This window comes from Meleagris gallopavo, chromosome 16 (genome assembly GCF_000146605.3).
Source record: "Meleagris gallopavo isolate NT-WF06-2002-E0010 breed Aviagen turkey brand Nicholas breeding stock chromosome 16, Turkey_5.1, whole genome shotgun sequence".
Lineage (NCBI taxonomy): Eukaryota > Metazoa > Chordata > Aves > Galliformes > Phasianidae > Meleagris > Meleagris gallopavo.
Genome location: NC_015026.2, coordinates 12757880 through 12781630, shown reverse-complemented (window position 1 = coordinate 12781630; position 23751 = coordinate 12757880). Strand labels below are relative to the sequence as shown.

The 23751-nt window shown below is 36.9% G+C and overlaps 1 protein-coding gene across 13 annotated transcripts in view; it reads right to left on the bottom strand.

Moving 5' to 3' along the window:
- The window catches only part of MRTFB (myocardin related transcription factor B), a 71804-nt gene that overhangs the window by 7177 nt on the left and 40876 nt on the right, over positions 1-23751 (bottom strand). For 7 of the 13 annotated variants that reach the window (XM_019620869.2, XM_019620868.2, XM_019620866.2 and 4 more), the window contains 12 exons: positions 22810-22865; positions 22173-22248; positions 21022-21183; positions 20446-20630; positions 15269-15406; positions 13564-13811; positions 11828-11981; positions 8789-9814; positions 7160-7315; positions 4371-4529; positions 3970-4107; positions 1971-2031 (listed from right to left, as the gene is read on the bottom strand). In XM_019620869.2, the coding sequence (XP_019476414.1) occupies positions 1971-2031; positions 3970-4107; positions 4371-4529; positions 7160-7315; positions 8789-9814; positions 11828-11981; positions 13564-13811; positions 15269-15406; positions 20446-20630; positions 21022-21183; positions 22173-22248; positions 22810-22865 (2559 nt within the window). Of the gene's footprint in view, positions 1-89; positions 158-1970; positions 2032-3969; positions 4108-4370; positions 4530-7159; positions 7316-8788; positions 9815-11827; positions 11982-13563; positions 13812-15268; positions 15407-20445; positions 20631-21021; positions 21184-22172; positions 22249-22809; positions 22866-23751 lie in introns of all 13 variants that reach the window. The other 6 variants (XM_010719710.3, XM_010719712.3, XR_002120258.2 and 3 more) reach the window with 5 other exon arrangements.

Sequence of the window (23751 nt, the reverse complement as noted above, 5' to 3'; positions counted from 1 at the left end):
CAATAAAACAAAACGAACAACAAACCCGAATTCAGAAAAGACAGTGACATGTCTTCAGGCTTACAGGTACTCCTTTTTTGCCCACTTACTCTGAAGATGTGCCTACAATGAACTTCAGTGGAGTAAGACATACGTCAGACTTAGTATGTCAGATACTCTGTGAACAACAAAATATGTTAAATTCCAGAGTTCTGCTTTCAATAATACTCCAGTTATAAGAATAGCTTTCTCAAAATGAAGTTTTCTAGATCTCAGCTTTACCTCCTTCACAATTTATAATTTATAGTTTTATATATATTTAGTTTTTATAGTTTTACATATATTTTATAGTTTTAGAAATAGTTTCATTTATATCATATAATATCATATAATCATATAACTCTTCTGATTAACTAGAATAATTATGGAACCAACACATTCCCTCCCTGAGGAAGGAGCACCTGAATCAATTTTCAGTTCATGCCTGCTGACTCCCATTTCACCCTTGACGAACTAGTCTATGAGATCAATTAATGCCATTAGGACAATTTTATAACTGACTCTAAAATTTAAAATTACTCTGTCAAAAGGACCATGTAAATTAGTGACAGAAACAGTAAAAGGAAATACAGCAAATAAATTCCAGAAATTCTTCTATGTGAATGGAGTCCAAAAATAAGATAAGGTGTAGAATGTTTCAGTGTTTCTGACAGACCAGAATATGCAAATAAATCCCCTAGCACTAATGATGTTTCTGACAGAAAAAATATGCCTGATATTTTGCACCACTTTTCCAAGCATAAAACACGTTTATAAGATCTGTATAAGAGCGGCTGTTCAATTAAAGCTGTTGGGAAAGGAACCCTCTCGTCTTTTAAAGAACACAAATAAACTGAGCATTTTTCAGTGCAGAACGTGCTTATGTAAATGTAAGAGCCCTGAATACTTATTTCCTTTTTCATAAAGATGATCAGAACATGATTTTGCTTTTCTCATGGCAAGCACAGACCTGTTGTTATCCTGAAGATCAGTTAGGTTTAATAATGTAACATTTGGAGCAAATATTTCAATAAGCTCCCTCGTGTTTCACACATCCGTTGTTTCAGAAGCAGGGCTCCTCTGGTCTATCAATGAAATGTTCTAACAAAAGCACTGAAAGCAATTGTGAATGTAGTATGAATTGCTCACTGCACAAGTCACTTGTCTTACACTATCACTGTCTTCTCCATCTTCTTCAGTTGACTTTGCAATTTCTTTTGAAGAAGATAAAATACTTACATGGTTTGAGTATGGCTAAAATCAGTCATTTATGTCCTGATATCCACTGCTGTCAAGATCGTTATAAGACAGCAGTACAAAACACTTAATTGAATTGCTTGGCACCAAAATGTCCCCCAGTATTGTAACGGCTTCTCAGTCTACAAAGCCTGAAAAGCATCCTGCTTTTACTGCAGAGCTACTCTATATATTGATTTAGTTATTTCACTTCCTTGCTGTCTTACTTCAACTGATATTGTCACTATTATCTCCATTTAGTTCATACATACCTTTCCCACCAATGTATCTTTGATCCTTAGAGCTGATAACAGATGGTTGTATTTAATGAAATGTATCATAATATTTCAACTCTTACTCTATTTATGGTATTATTTCAATATATTATGAATTTGTGCAAGTTTTTCAATTTTGATAAAATATGTCTATGCTAAACCAAGGTGTTATTTTAATCATTTGAATGCTGTGTGGACTGTAGCAAATTTACAAGCCTGACATAATTTACAAGCAGAGAAGTTCTACAGCTGATTGACTGAGTGACTGTGTTTTGGGGATTGTTTTCTCTACAATGTAATTAACACATTCCTTCAGAAGTACTAGCTTCATCCAGATTAGATATTTCCTGTCCTTGAAGAATTCTTTCAATTCTTTGATTACAGTGTTGTTTTTATTACCAGCTTTAATTCTCTGCATCACATAAACTTTTCTTGGCTTACCTCCACTTTTGATGAGAATATCAAACAGATCATCCATCTGCTGACTGTGTGCGCTGGAAATCTGTGATACGTGAGAAAAGTGTTATTCTTTTTCATGTAGTGTTACGTTCCTAAGCTGACTGAGATCCTTGCTTCTCTGAATAGTACCAAGGTACCAAGCTATGATGAGGCCTAAAATTCTTCGTATGAAATTGTCTGTCTAGAAAATAAGAGTTTGGAGAGACATCTATAATCTGTCCCATTGGTTTGAGTCCAAAGGATTGGGAAAAAAATGGAAAGAAAGAGAGATTTCATGGAAAAGTGGGGATGAGGAGAATAGCTATACCTCTGCAGCATGAAAATACTTGGAAGAGCAGCTGGACAATGAGGCTGTACCCCCTGCTTTCTTTCAGAGAGAACTTGTGAATAGTCACCACACAAGATGTGTATATACATATATATATATATTTACTGGTTGTAGATTCATGTTTTTCTTTTTAAGAGTGGAGAGAAAGTGTTAATTAACTCTTTGTTTACCTGTTTTAAACACTCATCTCCTGAATGCCTGAACCTTAAGCAAAATACAAACAAAGCCCCACAGACACTCTCAAGCTTAGGCAAAGTAGAGACTTGTTTGAAGGTCTCAGAACCAAAACTGTGTTTTAAAACATTGGTTATACTCCAGAGAGTGTAAGCAGCTTGTCTTCAGGAAATGTGGGATCTGAAAAAGGGCAGTGGGGAGACGCTCTGCTGGCTGGTAGTGATGTGGTCACTTATGAAGCTTACTTCAATTACCACGTTAATGTTATGGAACTTAAGAAGGCCCAAACAATTTAGAGCTTTGGCTTTTTTTAACAATTGTTGGAAGAAAAAAACAAGCAAAACCTATATACAGAATGCCTGATATGTTCAACATATCTTCATTTCAGACTGATTTACCGTAAGTTGGACATGAATGACACATTTTAACCACTGAGATGAGGGAAACACATGGAGAAGTCAGAGGAAGATGTGGGGGGATTATTTTACAACAAAGTTCCCACATCTTTTTCAAGAGTGGGGGTGGGATTCAACTGCCTGAAGGCAAGCACAGAATCACAGAATGGTCAGGGTTGGAAGGGACCTCAAGGATCACGAAGCTCCAGCCCCCCTGCCACGCGCAGGGCCACCAACCTCCACATTTCATAGCAGCCCAGGCTGCCCACGGCCCCATCCAACCTGGCCTTGAACACCTCCAGGGATGGACGGGGATCCACAGCCTCTCTGGGCAGCTGTTCCAGCACCTCACCACTCTCACAGTAAAAAACTTAAAGCATCTAAGCATCTAATTGCTGTTTAAGATTGCCACACCTGGTTCTCCAGGGGGAATGGCATTCTAGTATGTCTGATGTCATAGTTGCCTTCACTGTGAGCATGTCTTAGACATGCCAAGAACATAAGAAATGCAGTTAGAAAGTTTCTTCGGCTTCTGAGTGCTTGTCTCCACAAAGACAGCACTCAATGCTAAGTCAGAGTTGTCTCTTTTGGGATGGTTCTAGAACACATCAAGTTAGAAGTGCTCATTAGATTTGTCTACAACTTCCTTCCAGTATGAAGAATATATGATAAGTCAACAATACAGTCTGCTGAATTATTCACCAAGCTCACCAAATAGAGCCTCCTTTCAAGGAAATGTGTGCTCAAGTATATGTATGTTTGCCTGTATGCACATAAACGCACACACTTTCCTCAAGTTTCCTCACTTTGGAAAGAACACACTTGCTTTCAGTCTGAAACTATTGCAGTTATTGTTAAGCAGTAACAGCAGCATTATCCCAACTGTGTTTCACCAGCTGCTGAATCTAGTTATGTGTCTGTTAATTTAATCAAAAGGAACAAGAGGAGTCCTGCAGTTAGGAAATATTAATGGAGTACATTAGAAAATCTTAACACCAAAGAAAAAACTACACTAAGCAATGACTTTTATAGTTCTAAAAAATGTAGAATGTCTTTCAAAGACTGAACAAGTAAAAATAACTACCTCACGGTGAGATGTCTGAATATTGCGGGTCTGTTTTATGGCCTCTTCATAACGGGGGGGGTCTTTTGTCTTGGATACTGTGCTGTTGAAGAGGGACTGCTGAACAATATAAGACTGGGCTTGAGATGGGGAGCCAGGCTGTGTGAAATAACAAAATAATGACTAAGCAACATTTTAATGAAATTGAAATGTATCAAGGTCCACAGATTATCTTGTTCTGCCATACCAACCTATGCATTTACAAATAACAACAGCACAATCAGAGGAATAAAATCAAGCTTTTCTCACACAAATATACACATATGCACTTCCTTCTCGAGTGAACTGCAATATCGCCACCTGTTATTTAAGAACAATAAAATGAAACAGAACTTTATGGAGTACTGTTGGGCTACTCTTACCTTATTAGGAGGAACAGGTCCATTCTGCACAGAGGGAGTCTGGTTATTACCGCTGCGAATGTTAGAGTTTGATGTTTTGTTAATAAAAGATTGTGACGGTGTTGTAACTGGTGCAGTCTGATAGGAAAACACTGTAGTTGAAGTGGTAGGTGGAAAAACCTGTAAAGGTTTAAGATATCAGTCTTAATATTTCAGTTTTTAAGTTACTCCAACTGGGTAAACGACATTAAAAAATTTAAAGGTTATTTTTTTTTTAAGTACTTGCTTAAATTTCCTGTTAAGGGAATGTTACTTGTACCTGTTTTTTCGTTCTGGTGGATTAATTTGTAAAGCTAAAGCTAATACACTTTGAAAGAAACTTTATGCGAGGACATGCTTTCATTCACTCCAGATAAATAAGACATTTCCTTGCAACTCTCCAAGAGCACGATACCGTATAATTTAATTTTTCTGAAATACATTCAAGAGTACGGAACAGTTCAATACAGTATGTGTAATTTCCCTACCAAGTGGGCAGTCAATAAAATGAACTAATTTCTGGCATTACCTAAATGCCTCTTGAACACTGACAGGATGGGGCATCGACCACCTCTCTCCCTAGGAAACCTGCCTCAGTGTCTGACTTCCCTCGTGGCCTGGACAATTTTCCTCCTGTCCAGGCTGAACCTCCCCAGGTGCCGCTCCGTGCCGTTCCCTCATGTTCTATCAGTGGTTCACAAGGAGAGGAGAGCGATGCTTCTCTCTGCACTTCCCCTCCTCAGGAAGTTGCAGAGACCAATGAGTGTCACTTCTCAGCCTCCTCTTCTCCTGGACAACCTCAGCCTCTCCTCACAGGACATGCCCTCAGCCCTTTTGTATGAGGCAATCTGAGTGCATAAGGCTGCTCTTTTAAATTCAGCATCACACAGATACCTTAATGACAAAAGTGAGAGAAAATCTTAGGGAAGGGATAGAGATAAAGCTAGGATAAGCTTTGTGGAGTAGATTTTTCAACACCATAAGTGGTTGCTGTGAGAGGGATTAATGCAGTTTGTTAGCCATATGGATCATCTATGTGAAAACTGCTGTATTTTCCAGCTGTCTACAGCTAAGCTGAACAGTTGTGGAGATGTTTCCTTGTTAATGAATGAATTGAAGAACAAGGGCCATCTGGGAGGTGGTATGCAAAGAGACACCTCAAGTGTGTAGCAGAAAGTAGATGCAATCATCAGCTGGTTTGCATATAAATCTGAGCTCCATGAGAAAGTCTAGAAGGATTCAAGAGAAATTAGTTCTGGAAAACAACTATTAATGGAGATGATCATTATTAGGAAGGCTAGCTTCACTAAAAAGCATTAATAAACAGCATTACTGACAGTTCACTAGCTGTAATGGCTCATTACGCCTGCTGAAATATCTAAGGCTCATGAATGCAAACAGGAGACAGGTAGAACTAATGCTGAATGCATGAAGGCTGTTCTGATCTATTGTACTGCATTAGTGTTTTACATTCTGATGTTAAAAAAAGAAATGTAATTGCACTGGCAGTTTTCTTATGTAAAAGATGGCAGTAGATGTGTGAGAAAACCAGGTGGGATAAGAGCAGGCTGCTCAGCTCCAGGGCAGCCACATGTAGAGTGAAGGTTATCTCCAGCCATCACTTCTGGGAAGTCCTTGACAGATAAGGAAGCAAACTGCAAACTTTTGGCGTGAGTACATGCCTAAGGGTGACTGGAAGATTTCTGTATGGGAACTATCCAATTAACAGGATAAGATTAGCCCCATAGCAAATCCCAGCAGTTTTGGCTTCAGTAGGATAACCTTAATGCCCACGAAGTTAAACAGCTTGAACAGGCAATTTGGAGAGTGATGATGCTCATTTAGTCATGTTCCCCTTTACTCTGGTGAGCTGTCTAGAGAGAGATTGGCAGTTACCTACTTACCAAATTTATCCTTTCATTTTGAAATGCTAATTATTTCTAAATTATCCTTTTCATGGGGCAAACTGGAAAACCTTGTTTTCCTAAGTCACTGAACCTTAGAGAACACAGCACTGATAAAGAAGCAAAACCAATCTCTTAGCTTCTGGATGAGGCTCAAAGGAGAAAAAAGCCCTTTCTCGTGAGTGGTTAGTGCTGTTATCAGTCACTGAGTGAACATGACTGGGTTGTGCATCCAGTGCTGATGCACATCTGTTTTGGAATGAGAAATTCCAGGTCTGACAGTGTTGTGTACAGAGGAAGAGGATCTCTGCATCATTCCTCGCATTCCTCAGTAAGGGAATTATCCAAGGTGTGGTATGGTTTTGACCCTTTGGAGCTGCTGTCCCTAGTATTTCAAGTCTATAGCTTTCTTCATCAGTAAGGATGAATCAAGGAAAGTGGGAGCACTGAAAGGAACTCCCAGAAATGCATGAATATCTGCAGCCATATGTAAAAGCTTTCTCTGAAGAAATGCCTACTAGAATCTTCCATTTTGAGATGGTGGCAAACAGGAGAAATTGACTGGAATAGCCAGTATACCACTTGTGCCAGGCATGAGAAAGAATGGAGTGTGTGTTATAAGAGTACCATTAAGACAAAAAAACAGTCTTTAGCCTTCCATGCTTATTTGCAGCTGAAAAATAGTCCTGCATGGACTAAGATGTTGGAAAGAGAATGAGTTACAAGCCCATTTATCCCATACAAAGATGTACAGAGATGTTAAGAACTTGTATATGACACATACGACACACAAAAGCTTGTGAAAGTGCTGCCTAGAATTAGAATACATGATAGTACATCTCTTAAAGCTCACTGCTATCCACAAACCTTTCTGATTTGTTGGGTCTGACCAAGTGCATGCTGCGTGATGGCGTTTTGTTTTGATTGTGGAGTATGCGTCTTAGCTGCTGTCTGGACCAGGCCAGAGGAAGGAATAGGAGCAGGTATTTGTGATGGGGTCTGTATTCCAGCTTGTGATTGAGCCTAAAAGATGAAGATAAAATATTTACATTATTCGTATCTTACAGTAAATTACACTATGTAAAAATCTGTTGCATAGGTTACACAGAATAGCTATAGCATGTATTCCAAGAGGTATCAGTGTGAGCCATGAACAGGAAAGAATAATTTTATACTCTCTGGTACTGGTAGGCTCCAGCTGTACAGTGCCATTTATTTTGGCACCATAGTTTAAGAACAGTGAACACAAACTGGAGAGGGCCCAGTAGAGAGCAATGAAAATAGCAGAAGATAAAGAGAGCATGACCAATAAGAGATGAAAAAAACTGGATTTTAGTAACCTTGAAGACAAAACTGATGTAGAAACATGACAAGATTTCTAGCATGTAAAAAAAGCTGTTTTAAGAATACCACTGTAGTTTTTAAACTAGCAAGTTGCATCTAACCCCAGGAAAGATAGTTTGAGTTGGAAGTTAAGAAAACTTCCTGCAGTATCAATGAAGTGAAATACCAGAAAAAGCTGCTTGAGGTTTTTACAGAATTCTATCAGGATTTCAGAACAATTTAGACAAAGATCTGTGTGTGTGCGTAGCTACCAGGGGTAGCTCTTACACTGCAGACTGTAGGCTCCAATCCCATCACAACTTCACAGTCCTCATAAGGGCTACTAAATATGACTGCACACGCACTAGCACCAAAGCCCAAACCCATAACATGCCATAACATCAAGCACACACTGGAACTAAAACAGTGCTTTGCTGGCTTTGTAACCGTGAGAGTGGTAGGTGATTTCATCCAGCTAGCAAGCAATAGCAGTGCCCTGGGAAGTGTATGTTTAATTCTACTACAGATCAAGACTATATTCAACCTGGTCAGATTTCTCTTGCAGCTCTACATTTATATCCTATTCTGCTTTATGCTGCATTTATTCACAGTGATATGACCTTATAATCAGCCTGGAAATATTATTTGCGTAAACATGGTTTCTTTTTATAACTCCCCTGGAGTGCTGCAACCTAGTGTTCATATTTTTAAATGTAATAAGTCACCAGAACACAATGAAGTGTGAATACGTATTTTTAAAGCAGGTATACCTTGAAATAAAATGCTGGGGTTTAGGCTGATGTGGGTTTTTGTTTTTTGTTTTGTTTTGTTTGTCTGATTGGTTGGTTGGTTTTTTTGTGAGCTACAGAGGTGGAATTTGTTATTTCGTACTATACATCTAAAACAACTGTGTACAGAAGGAATACATAGTAAAACAACTACTGCTCACAAGAAAGAGTCTGGGAAGTCAAAACTGTTTCCAAGATCACAAAGAAAACAATTCCTAGAAGTTATAAGCAGGTTGGCTCTTAAAGAGTTTCTAATCTTTTCTCTAAAACGAAAACAAGCCTGGTTTTTACCAGTTAATCTTATAAGCAATGCATTTATTAATCTACATTAAGTTAAGCAAATATTGACATGTGTTTTTATGGTGAAAAATGGAAACATCCATACCTGTAGCTTTATATTTCCAACTGGTAGCTGCACTGAAGTGGTGGAATTCGGTCCCTGGATAGATAGTGGAAGGAGGAGCTGTGCAGTTCCTTGTGTAGTCAGTAAAGCTTGAGGTTGGGCAACAACTGCAGTTTGTGGTTGCCTCTGTGGATTAACATAAAATTGAGAAATTGCACTCTGAGGGTCAGCTTTGGCCACAGGTATCTCCTGTTTGATGATAACTGCCTTTTTGGCAACTGGATTCTGTCCAGTGGTGTATACTGGTTGTCCTAAAAGATGACTAGCTACAGATACAGACTGACTTGTGCTTGAGCAATCAGTAAGAGCATTTTCATCTTTGACAGCAGCACTGAATTGCTTCTGTTCCAAGGCAGCTGAGTTACCAGAAGCCTGAGACTGTTGCTGCTGTCCCCTTTTTTCAACCTCAAGTTGCATTTTCAGTACTTCCACAAGTTTCTGCTCTTGTTCCAGTTTCCTTTTGAGCTCTTCAATCTGTTTTTCTTTTTCTTGAAGCTTGCGGTCCTTTTCTGCTACATCAAATTCCATGCTTGAGATTTTTCCACTAGTACGATTCTGATTATCATCACTTGTATTTGTTCTTAGTGGTGAAGTACTTAAGAACTGAGATGGTGAAACCATGGTCATCATTTCTGTGAAAGTATCTGCCATACCAGTATCATCTGTGCTTAGATTAGATTGTTCTGAAGGGGAGGGAGATATAGGCAAAGGAGAGCTAACGTTCTCAGTATTTATTGCTTTGCAGCCAGGTCCAGTAGCTGTTTTTTCCAGAGGAAAGCTGGATATTGTATTAGCCACTGTTTTATTTAGTGTTGCAACAGGAAATGCCACAGCCATTTCCCCTGTATTACCTGTGGCTCCAGTAGAAGTAGTGACTGTAACAGAGCTGCAAGTAGTGACTCCATTGTTATTGAGATCTTGGTAGGGTTTCAGACGCTCAATAAGATCTGTTTTTGTTCCAGACACAGGTAATCCTCTCAACTTCAACTCCATTTTAAGCTCTGCTACCTGAGATAAAGTAAAGTATGATAGTAAACAAAAAAAACCCAACAGAATCCATGAGTAAACAAAAAAAAAAAAGCAGAATCCATGAGTACCTTTCCATTACCAGCAACTTACTTTCACTGGTTAAATGGCCAAAGACTTCATAGTGTTCAGCTGCTGCACAATGAATAATTGTGGAGTTACAATTAATTTTCATACCTATTAAAAATTTGAAACTGAAAGTTCAGCTTCAATTGTGGGGTAAAATCTTCTGAAGAAAAGCTGTAGAACGTGGCAACAGTGCAAACAAAAGCTCTGACTACTGGGATGCTGAACCCATTGTTATGTTACCAAGACAGACAGATGTGTTTTATCAGAAATTTATCAGGTCATTTAGATGGCTCAATAGACACATCAAAAACAGAAGGCTCTTTTTCTAATTATCAATTGAAAAGTTACAGCTGTGTGCCATTTGGATTTCCTTCACAAGTATGAAAAGTATAAGCAGTCAAAATTGATCTAACTTTTGCCAAAAAAAGTGTCCTCAGTTTTCCAGTATGTTTACTGACAAAGTAGAGTGCAAATGTGGTGAGTGTAAATTAATTATGTGCTGCAGAATATCGGTTAAAAAAGAACAGCCATTGGCATTTATGGTATACGTGCAACCCATTCAATCGCACTTCAGTACTTCGCTGGTGTAGAATTTTCAAGTTTAAGTCTTCACAATTAGTAAATGACAAGTCATGGAAATCCACATACTGCAACTTTCTAAGAACCACGGCAGTTTTAACTAACTGTCCTCCTAACAAAGATAATCAGCCCTTCCTCTCTGCCCCAGTCCATTCCCATCTGGTACCCCTGGCAGACTTAAGCAAGTGTAACATTTCAAGATTTCAGCACTTTTCTAAATTCTTATCAGAACCAATGTAGATGATTCGGTGTTGAAAACACCACCAGCAGGTACAGCTCATGTTATCACATTAGTGGTTAGTCACATTATGCAGAAAAAGAGAAGAACTTTAATTACTACAAAGCAAAACTTCAGATATTAACTGAAGCGTCTTAGTAAATTAACAATTCATAACTTAAAAGTTTCAAAAAGTTATTCAAAAATGTAGTTTGAATTGTGTCATGTAGACTTATTTCATATGAAATGATTAGCTTTAACATATGCAAGTACATTACTGTCCTGAGAATCCTGTCTTCAGAAAAACATCTTTTACTCTTTCAAGTTCAAAAAACACTCACCTACCAAAAACTCAACACCTTGGTAAAGGTGGAGAAACAAATCAACTGCCCACTAGATGTCCCCATTCTTGTGCTCGAGTCTTGTTCCTACGTCACTGCTACTGAAAAGTATCTTGACCTAAACACCCACAAGCCTCTTCAGATTCATTTTCATCAGGTCCTTGATAGTACTAATTCCTGTTAATGTTCTTCTGAAGAAGAATCATATGACATACATTCACATTAGAATTTAAAAAGAGTTTAGAGTTGTAGCGTTTATGAAATGTAGTGTTTGTTTTCAGATGATGTGCTGAACTCTGATGATGAAATCTCTTTAGCAGTGTTATTTGCAGTGCAGACTTCAGAGCACTGACCTCTCTAAATCAGTAATTATTAGGCCATGTTTTAATTTCTATTCCTTAACTAAACCTCTTCAATGAAATACTAAAATTGTCGTGAAGAAATTGCTGTTCCAGTGTTAAAATCCATCAGGGTGGAAATTCCACATGAATACACCTCACAGTTTATAAAAGGTACCAAACTGTGTACTTGTACAATGTGTGAAATTCTTTTCCTCTTCTAATCTTCAGGAAATAAATGTCACTTTTATAACACATGCTTATGAGGACAAAACAAATATTTTAAGTCCAGAAGAGCTGTGTATAAAATCCTCACTACTCTATACTAAACAGTTAAAAGAAAAATATGCTTTTTGTTGGTAAATAATATTTAGACTTATTCTTGATAGTAACTGTTTGCATTTTATGAAAACTCCTGATGTTTAGGAATGGAAAAATCTCTCTTCGTTACCTTCAAGTCATCCAAACTTGAAGGCAGAGGTCCTGGTTTCCGGCTAGGAACATTACTGTTCTGTCTTGTTGAGTTTGCAGCTGATGTTGGTGTGTTGTTGTTCAAAGCATTTGGTGGTGTGTTCCCACTGTTATTCTGTTTGTCACTCAGTGGCCTTCAAGAGATGAGAAAAATGAGGACAATAATGTCAGTGTTAAATATACAACACATGTAATATATAATACATATATTTTATATTCTTTTCAGTCAAGAAGCTGTGATTCTATAAACCTAATGAAGAGTGATTTAAAAAAAAAATATGCAATGTGACATTAAAATAATTTTTTAAAATAAAACAGCACAGAGAAGAAAACATACAGAGAATACTATATTGATGTTTTATTTGTCATTAAGCTTACATATTTATGCTTCGCAGTTTTTATTATTGTCATATTATCCCTTAGGGGTATTGTGGAGTGCAGAAATAGTTTATACCAATTCATCATTAACTAGAGCAGTCAATTACTTTCCTGTTTGATGTCAGAAAAAAACCCCGTAACGGTGAAATCTATGTATCGACCCTACATGCAAATCCAACGTTCACATCCAGTAAGGAACAAAGGGAAGGCAGTTTACTCTGATGATGACGTGCTTTAAGTCAGTGGTACTCTCGTAAAGAAGAATCTCATATCATGACCTCAAAATAATTGTTAAAAAATTTTAAAATGCCACCATTTACACTAGGTACCATAAATTAGCTCTTTATTTCATTCAAGTGATTTAGGAAGAAACATTTCTGAAATGTCAGAAAACAGAACATAAGAAGCGTGGGTAAGCAAGCAGAAACATCTCTAGTCTAAATGTTAGGATACATGGTAATTATAAATATAACCACAGATGGTATCCTTTTACTTTTCTAGTCTCATTTGCAGAGGAAAGAAAACTTGGTGAAAGCTCATTAAAAAACAACAACAACAACAACAACAAAAAACAAATGTTGAAAGCCACTTGAATTTAGGGTTGTGTGACTGTGGCACATTACACTGTAAGCACTTCTAGGAAAAGAATGATGGTTTTAGATGGGGAGAATGAAACTGCAGTCAGCCGGCTCCTTTCTGCTAAACGCTGCTGGCAACTCTCTTAAAGACTTATGTTTCCAACTGCTTCTATCTATAAAACAAAACACACTTCTCATTGCTGAGAGTGCTGAAGAGTTCACATAAGCATTAGAGATGAGGGTACAAACATACCCATTTTACATAATTAAAAAGACTTTTTCTTTAACTTGAAAATGGCAGGAGTTGAATAGATGTAAAAGGACAACAAAAGCAGCAGAACAGCACACATCTTTGTAAAAGCTGCTGTCTGCGTGTTTCTCTTCTGCGCTGCCTACCTCAATTATATCTGAGTGCAAATAGTGACAAAACTTTCTTGCTTTCACATATACATATTTTGAGTTTCATATATGCCTCCGGTTGGAAAAATATATCTGACAGGTAGAAGATTCTATTTCCATGTCAAACTGAAAGTAAATAGGATTTGTTACAAGCTTTTCAGACTTCAGAAGTATTTTGAGACCTATCTCATGACTTTGTTGAGGTTCAATAATACCCACACTAACGCATGGTGCCGTTTAAGTTTTCTCAGCTTCCATGTGTCTCTAACATCTGAAAAACAATTCTAAGGCACAAAGTCTACAACTGATGCATATATGCTTCTGAAAGACACTTAGCAAACACAAACAAAGCTTCACATACTTTAGCGGTGCAGGCAGAATTGTCTGGTAGTTGTAGTGTTGTTGCTGTTGGCTCAGGATCTGCAGCTGCAAAAACAGTTGCTGCTGTTGTAGCAGACGAGCATAGTTTGAGTCCATCTGTGGCTCGTTCTTCTCACCTTTCTGATCAGGTGGAATATATTGATGATACTTCAATTTTTTCACCCTTGGTTTAGGTTCCTTACATTTCTTACTCCGATGCTTATCATTTGGGTTCTTTGGGTGGCTTTGCTAATTATGGATGGAAAACATTGAAACAACTATAAAAGACATTGCATTATGAGCAGTTACGCATGATACAAAGATAAAGTACACATCAGTGTATTTACTGCAAAGAGAGCTGCTGAATACAATTGTCCCTGCAATCCCACTCAAAATGGCGGTCGTCATCCTTGAAAAGGTAACATACTATATTTTATCCTTTTGCACGAAAAAGGGGCCATCAGAAATTATAGCTTGTGAATATTTTGTTAGTACATGGCACAAGTGAAGCTAAAGGATTCTGCTAGCCATCTCCTGTCATTACAAAGAAACATTCTTCTGAAGGAGCGAAGTTCAAAGTCTTACACTTACACTGACACTTCATACGGGCGAAAGATAACAACTTAAACACCATCTGTAAGCACCTACAGGTCAGAAGTACTTACAGATCTAGACTAAAATCACAGACAGACCATCCTATCAAGTCCAGGATTACTCTAATGGAGCTTTCAGCACCGCTTTTATCAGCAATATCTGTACATATGGTAAAATGCTCTTCCTTTACAAGATCTTCGGAATTATTTTGAGTGAAAAGTTGAAGGCAGTTACCTAGTCATACAGAAAGCACCAAAGCAGAAATCCTGTGTTGATCCATGCACAAGTACTACACAAGTAGCTTGTTTGGGGGGAATATCTGCATTTATCATTGAGGTCCTGTGAGGTAAGTTGGTACAAAGGTTTGCTAGATATAGCCAAATTTTATACTAGAAATTGTCTATTAGAGGTCATCCTCTGAAAATTATTTTCATGTAGTTAGGTAGAAGTCTACATATACAAAATCAGTACAGAGCTGAAACGTTTCAGACATTTTCCTACACAAATGTTTCTCACACTGTACTGTAAAAGTCTTCCATGCTGCTGGATAAGGCAGTGTAGAAGACAGAACTGAGTGCATTTTTCTGATATTCAAATATAAGGGTACAGTAACTAACAGCTTTATTCTCATAAGATAAACAAGCTACAAAAATATTTGTGAAGAAGAAGGAATGCTGTTCACTAGTTTGGCTATAGGTAGATTATGAATGCATTTGCCTCTGTTCCTATTAAATTATTCCCCATATAAAGCTAGATTAGAAAATTAACTTCTTTAGTAGAAAAAAGAAAATCAATATTGCAAAAATCTAATATTATTTCTTTATGTATTTTTAAAAAATTCAGTAACAATGTAGTGCATCACTCTGCTTCAGTACTTTAGTCAACTACAGCATATGAACCTCTTGAAATAATCAGCCAGCCCTTACAAGTGTTAAGGGTTGAGCTCAGTGTACCAAAGCCTGCAGTCAACAGCGAAGTTCTGAACGCTGTAAGCGGTTGTTATTGGTTACAGATACTGTAACATTCTTAATGTATTCCTGTACTGAATGTAGCCACAGGAAAACAAAGCAGATTAAGAACTGTCTTCAGATGCCATTGTTTCAGATATCTACCTTTACTAATGTTGGCCCAGGCTTTGCTGCAGTCACAGTACTTGTGGTCATGGTGGCTGTAGCAGTAGAACGTGTAACGTGCTCGATTGCGGGAGGAGTTTTAAGGAATTCAGGAACTGGAGAGGTTAAAGGTGGATACTAGTATTAAAAAAATATAAGGAAAAAAGAAACATTAAAAACATCCACAGCATCTGAATAATAAAAAATATGTGAAGCAGTTAAGACAGTTCACAAAACAGTTTTAGAAGAAATGACAAAAATAGGACTCTTCCATGTACACAAGTGTGCTATAAACACACATTTTGGCACACTTCAAATATAGCAATTAAGAAACTGACTTCTTACCTTGACTTCTCTGTATTTTAATTACTGCATCTAAATGTATCAGAAATCTGTTTTTACTCATACAGGAATTACTTCTAGTCTCACTATGACAAAACAGTAATTGATTTTAATATCATTTTTTAATAGTATATTATACTTTTACAACAACAATTCTTTACTTAATTAGTATTGTTGACATTTTTTGCAAGTAAAAAGAGTGATAAAGTATTTATAAAACATAAAAGAAGCCCTCAGAAAGGGCATTGTACACATAACGCTCACACTGTGGCTTGCTTTGCAGAAGTCTTCTCTCCTTCAACAAACGTGAAAAAAAATAATCAGAAAGGAAGTATCATGATTTTTTTTTTTCTGATTCAAAGTTCCTACCCTGATAAATCCATTCTGATAAATCCATTCAAAAAAAAAAAAAGTTGGAAGGACATTCAGAAGTAACCTGATCCACTCAAGTCAGGAACATTTTACCAAAACTACTTCTAATATAAGAGAACTGCTCCAAAAGTAATGCCTCCTATTGGCATTACAACGATGTTGGCCCACTAGGTTGTTGCTGTGTGACAGATGGCAGCAGAGGGGCACTGTGACAGAATGGCGCCTGAGTGGAAGTGTGGGTGGAGCAAAGGGTGGAACTCAGTTCCTATTTGGAAAAAGTGGCTCCCACTGACATTCATCAGCACTGTGAATACTGATGGAGACCAAACACTGGATGTCAGCACAGCGTTGCATTTCAGCAGTGAAAGACAATCACTTTCCAGATGGCCATGTACAGTGTCGCATCACGAAATGAAGAGCTCTTGTTCATCACTGGCAAAAATGTGTAGCTAATGGTGGCGACTACATTGAAAAACAGTGTAGCTGAGAATCTGTCCTATCAAATAGTGCTATTGTGCTCTTCGTACTGTTTGTAATTTCTATGGAAATAAATAGGAGGCATTACTTTTGGAGCAACCTACATAGTTCTTAACGCTGTAATTGGAAAATTCTTCAAGAACTGACAGCTATCACTGGAGTACCTTTGTTCCCAGCAGTGTAATGAAAACAGAAATCTTGTTTTTTAAGGCAAGGACTACAGGAGAACCTTCTGTCAAGTTCCTTCCTTGATAGAGTTACCAAGCTTTCATACATGAAGGCTTCTACAACCACAGTTACAGATTTTAAGAACATTAAAAGTTCTTGAAGTTTTTTTATATGGAAATAAGTGGAGATTTTATTAATTATATGATTTTACTGATTTTAAATAGAAGGAGAGAGAGGTTAAAGATAACTAAAGAAAGAACGTGCTGTTACCAGTCGTTTTCAGGTTTACCACTGATCTGCTTGAAGCAACATTCATGATGTCACCTTAAAATCTGACCCTGGATTCACTGCACCTATACCTGAAGCAGCTGACTGAAGTTACAGAAAAACACCGAAAAAACAGTTATTTACTGAGTTGAGGCCTTCACAGCTTTCTGGGTGAGGTCAGAATCTTGTGCAGACAAAGAAAATCTTACCCCACAAATTACTGCTCTCAGAAAAGCCTTTCATGAAGGTCAAACATCAACTTAGGAAAATTAACCTATTTTTTTCATGAGCACACAGTATTAATGCAGCCACATAATTTGAAGAAATAATTTTCAATAGCATTTGCTAAGGAGGTACAACCACTATGATGTTACTAAATAGGTATAATTCAGTAGCCTGCACTTTCCTGAGTTTGTTCCCTTGCTGCTACAAGCACTGTGTGCGTCATTTCATCTATAAATGTAACAAATGCCATAAAGACTTAGGATTTTTTAAAAATTATTATTTTCCTGCCACCACGATTCCTGCCAGAAAATTCCAGAATGTTTTCTAACATCATAAAATTTCATTGAGCTCAACTCTGTCATGTCCACTTTTTCTGTCCTGAACGCTGTGAATAGGCTACCTAGCTTTCATAAGCTATTTATATACAGTGGCTTTGATCCTTTTTTTCCTTTTCAATTTATTAGATAAATAATATTTTCCAAGATCTTGATCAGTCAAACTCCTGGCAGTTTTTACTCTGTAAGGAACTTTTATTTTCTGAGAATATTTGCCCCCCTTTCTTAAAGGCACACCGCTAAGATGTCTGATTTTACATTATTTCAAAATGTATGTTACTGAACCTCAGAGAATTCCACATACAGTGCAGTGTATTTGGAAGAAACCACCTGTTTCATTGCTACTGCAAAAAGAAACGTAGCACAGCCATCCACAGGAAAGCTTCTGATACTGCTTTACTGAATGGTACGATTTAGTATGCCATGCTTAGTCAATGAAACACTGCACTGTGTATGTCTTGTGTGAGAAGCAGGCTAAAGCTATAAATACCTCTGTTTTTATAACCAACTTTCAAAGTGTTTGCTTTGTCCATTATCTGCACAGTATCTGTTATTTGCTGGACTTGGATAAGAAATGGCAGGAGACTTATAAGAACTAATCCTTCAAGAAAGGTGTGTGGATGCTGTAACTCATCATATTGTACCACTTTTTATGTCAAGTTTAAAAAGACTATTCAAGGTATAGCATTACTATTTAAAAAAGCACCCAGTTGGTCTTCAAAGTATCGATCATAAACCTCATGATTGTCAGTAGTTCTTAAATTTCCTTTTTATAAAGTCTCAACTAAAAATGATTGAAAATATTTGCTATTTCAGCTTATTCATTACATAATCTTTCATAATTTGTCATTTTGATCCTTCTTGAACTTAAACAACATGACAATAACAAGAATTCAAACTGCTTAGCGACCCTTCATAGGAACAGCTGCATGAAGAGAACACAACAGTTTAAAATGGAAAAGTCAGTATCTTTCAGAAAACAATCTCTTAAATTCTGTTGCTTGAAACTCATGGTGTTAAATAATTTCCTTGCCATAGCATATAACTTTTTCCTTACTTCAATTATCTTGAACTACAAAGGACTTTAACTATATGAAATACAAAACTTTTTATAGACTTGCCAGTTTTACTGCTGGTGCCAGAGGAGGCAATTAACCACGCATGCCGTTTATATGTTATGCTTTTAAATTTTAGTTTAAAAATCTAAACGGATCTCAGCTTCTTCACTTGATCACTTCATAAAGTAATGTAAGAATTACATCATATGAACAGAACTTTTACTTCCAGATACAGATGATATCATTTCTGAACCTTTTCTTCTAAATGCAAACAAGTATTTAGCAGGTCAACAAGGCTGTAGTGAATATATTATGAAAATAGTTATTCAATTCTTTCTCATCAAACAAAACTCAGCTGTTTTTTGAAGATAATTGTTTTGATGTTAACTGTTTAGCACCATCAGAATTGTTGTGGTAAAGCACCTCATTCTTACCAGATGCAAATACATCAGGTGAAATCAAGTTTTGGGTCATCAGTAAACATGAGCTGAAGGTTCCCAAAGTTATGTTACTTTCTGTGAGGCTTGAAAATGTGTGGAGGAGGAAGCTTTGAAAAGAACACTGGCTGTACTTCACTGTTTTCAAAATATTCTTTGTACTTTCTGTTGCAATAAAATGCAAAATTTGTCAGAGGAAATTAGAAGAATGAAGGATCAATTTCCCAGACAGAGCCTACAGAGACATGTAGGCTCAATTTTCTTTATTTCATAAGGAACAATAAAGTAAGCATCAGTTTTATTCTGCAGAGCAGCTTTGGATTTTAGGTCTGTGCACAGAAGAGGCTGTAATGCATTCTCAAATCCATAAGCAGAGGATTGAAGTTCTTCTGAAGTGCCTTTCCAGTCAGCTTCAAGTGCTCAGTTGTTTTGTTGGCGCAATCATGTATCTATCTTATGCTTCCTACTTGAAAAGCTTTTGGCATGTATTGCTCTGAGTATTTTTATTTAGCTCTCTATTTGGAATCTATCTCTTAGGAATCTAATTTCATGTGGTTTGTTTTCAGTTTCTTCAGCACAAATTACATTCATTTGATACAAAACTCAATTAATGTCTTATTTTTATGTTAGTGAACAATGAAATAGAACAGATGTGCAGTACACTGTGTCTGGCATTGTTTTTTCAGCATGAACTTTGCAATACTTTTTGAATTACTGCATTAATAAGTAAATAAAGGACGGTATCATGTTGTCCATGGCCATTAAAAGAATTGGAAACGTCTTGGGAGAACAGGCAATATTAATCTCAAATATAGCTGCTTCATTTTACATTATTTTATAAAGTAAGAACTCAATATCCAGTTCTGTCTTACCTTTTGGTTTGCCTTATTTTAAAAAGTGCAGTGTAGTTCCTGTATGCAGAGCCCTAGCTTTGCTATAAATCCTCTGGCAGTTAAAATACATAAATAAAAGCATTTTCCACAAGCACACTTAATAGAAGGACAAGCATAAAAACGTGGCTCGTTTGTGGACTCTGCTGATTGTTTAACAAATCACTGTCAGAAAACATATAAGAGCTTTGCTGCCTTTTCCTCCTCTGAAGCCTTTAATTTGTGTCTTTCTCTGCCAAACAAAAAAATTCATAGGAGAATGAGCAGAAATCCAGATAAAAGTAAACAACATGCCCAGAATGAAGATAGACATTAAGTAATCAGTAACAGCCATAGCAAACTGTGGATGTGGCCTTCTAAACAACTTCTTGGCAAACAGCAGTTTCTCTACTGGCCATAATGACTTTCGGTGAATCTATGGCCATGGGAATTTCGTCACCACCAACAGCTAAGCAAAGACTCCAGTCTATAATTCTTAACAGAATGTGGAGTTCCAGCCAACTCTTTGCAACAGCAAAGATACGAATTTCATGTGAAACTATGCCCCATTTCTATAGTTCCAAAAATATACTGAGGAGATTTTGCTTCAATGTTTTAGAACTGTACCTGTGTTGAAATAGTAGCATTTGGTGTTATTGGTGATGGTGAGTCACTTGTTTTTGGTTCACCAGGGGAAGCAGCTGAACCTTGGGATTCTTGGCTGGCTGGCTGATCTGGTGATAAAGCATCACTGCTGTCTTCATCAAATGAATAGTCATCCAAAGCTTGAGGGTAATTCTCTTGTCCAACTGCTAGAATGTTTATAAAGGAACAAGCAAAACAATAATTTTTAGTTACACAAATTAAATTTAGACACTCACTGGTGGCAGAATTAGCTAGCTGCTAGAAACTGACCACTTTTCAGGTCAGTCTGAACATATTCTATGTTAAGTATTTTACTGCATTTTTGATATAATGATAGCCATGTAGATGATATTATTAAGAAACAAATATTTTCAGATGGAGTATTATGGTCTATGTATTTCTAGCTTGGCTTTGAACAAAGACTGGGTAACTGTATTCAGTTAAATGATGACACAACTTAGGTATCAGAAGCTGAAAGAATAAGAACTAGTAAGCTATGTTTTCTTCTAGTGAACTTTAATCTTAAGACTTGATATATGCTGTAGCTCTTCTACTTGCCTATAATTGCCTCTTTAACACTGGAATCTACAGGCAGAATATTTTTTTCTACCAGTTCCATAGGACCAGGCCTCTGCGCAATCTTCTCATTCAGATCATCTGCCAAGCGTGCTCTCTTCAGTTTCATCTGAGTGGCTTGCAACGAAGGCTCTGCAAAGGTCTCTAAAATATATGTTGATTTAAATATTCTATTCAATCTTTCTCCAATTTCATGACAACTAGCATTGTCTCTATCTAACCATTCTGTTTCCATCAAAAGCATACAAGTATTATTTGGAAAACTCTCAAACTAGTATTAAGATAATATGAAAAGATACTTTCCATCTCCATGCTTATGCTTTCTAAAAAGTAAAATAAATAAATATAACCTATTTTTTAAAAGCAATAATAATTTTTTAAACATTTTTATAATGTCCAAGAATAAAGCAAGGAGTATAAAACAGCCAATTCCAATTAAAATCTAAGGATAGCATTTGCTGATTTAATGTTTACCAGTTTATGCTATGGTAAAGGTTTAACTGATAACTGATTTTTCAAATAGAAAATTTTCAAAATTGTATTTCAAAATATCTCCAGGAAAATCTGGAGATATTTTGTCAATATGGAGACGGTTTATCAACATAGAAACTCCTCTCTGGTACTTTATCTATCCAGACCAAATGCATGTTTAGAAACTAATGAACATTAAACTGACTTAGATTATGGTTATTTGGTAATTTCTGCAGTTGATAAGATTATGATGAACCACAGTAATACAGACTCATTCATAAAACAAGTTACTGTTCCAAATGACCTGAGCAACAAGCAAAATAACATGGCAAGGTAGAAATCAAGTTTATAATAGGTAGGGGTTTTTGGGGAGAAAAAATGTCCAGAATTGTCAATTGTTTTAGGGTAATGAGTAGAAATGGAAGTAATATGTATATCTACGTACACCATGGCATAATTACCATAAGGGACTAAAAGCAAAATGCACTTGCCAACAAATGCACGGTTAAGAATACTTTCACTGCCACAGCCGTATGTATTAAAGACACTGTAGAAACAGAGTAACGTGTAGACATTTAGAAATAATTCACATCAAAGCCCAATTCAGTTAGACAGCTGAGTGTGTAACAGTAGCTCCTTCTGCTTACAGGGTGCGTACGTACCTTCAAGGATGTGCATTCTGACGAGCTCAGACCGATCCGGTCTGCTGCGGATCTTGTGCTTCAAAAAATTTTCAGTCTTTAAAGAAATGAAGAATTATCATTAACTGGTATTTATTTGAAAAAGCAGAAAGTAATTCACTGATGTCCAACAATGAATATTTGCAGTTGCATTCAGAACAGCGGATCACTGTTACAACAGAGCTACCAGACAGGGTTCTGCTTTGCTTTGTTTTTGTTTTTCAGTCAAGCTGTATTAATGAATTTCTATCTTCCCAAAACAAATTTGGGATGTTTTTGGAGTTGTGCCACGCTAAATCTGTACAGTATACAGATTAGATATTTGCTACAGAAATATAACACAAGCATAATTGAATCCAGGTATTTTTTCCTTAGACTACAGGAGGTATGTGTTGCAATATGACCATAGTTAATCCCACATATGTGCTTGATTTAGGAAGGATTAAGAAACTTCCTTAGATTTGATGCCAACATATTATTCTAACAGATTCTTTTAAAATACAAGCCCATATTATTACTGCAATGATCAGATTTTTTTTTCAAACAGAAAATTCAATATCGTATCCAACTGACTGTCCATTGCCAGATGTTAATGGCAAGTTTACACAAAGTGGTTTACCCTGGCTCGCTCCAGGCTCTTTATCTGCTCGTGGAATGCAGCGGGACTTTTCAAAGCTGTGAAGAGAAAAGTAAGAGTTAAGTAGATAAGAAGTGATTAACAAAAGAAATACCCTAGTCACCATATCTGTCTGGTTGTTTAATGCTATGTTAAGGCAGTGTTTGCATCTGACCAGGCTTACACTTGACTCATGCCAACTGTATTAATTTCTATTTCTTTTAATTTCTACTTAACACAGAATACATGGAATATATGATTTTAACAGATATCACTGCATAACAGTTAACTGTTTCAATAAGTGGACTGTTAACTAAAACTGTTCCACAGCAGAAAATTTAAGAGATAGGACATAAAATGCCAAAATACTTTCATTTATTCTGCTATTCTTCTCTAAAGAGCGCTCACTTCTCCGAGAGAGAGGTCAGGTGCTGCAGTGGGCTGCCCAGGGAGGTGGTGGAGTCACCGTCCCTGCAGGCGTTCCAGAACATTTAGATGCTGTTCTGAGGGACACAGTTTACTGGGAGATAGTGGCGGTAGGTCGGCAGTTGGACTGGATGATCTTGCAATTCTTTTCCAACGTTGGTGATTCTATGATTCCATTCCATGATTCTACATTACTATTCATCTGTACCTATGGTACCCTTGCTGTTACCAGAAAGAGAAGAATTGTCATTTAATAAGTATTTATGCTGATTTTTCAAGAATTTTGTATAAGCCTCATGTGTTCAGATTAGAAAATAGGATGATCCTATTATGTATTCAATTCAATTCAAAGCAATATTCAAGGAGACCGTTAATATTAGAAAGCCTGTTTGCCTAGTGTGAAAATCATGCAACAGCAGCAGAAAGCCCAGCTGTACGTCATAAAAAAAAAAGACAGGTAAATCACGGGAATGGTACAGCTGGAAAAGACCTCCAGGGATCACATAGCTCTTCTCCGTC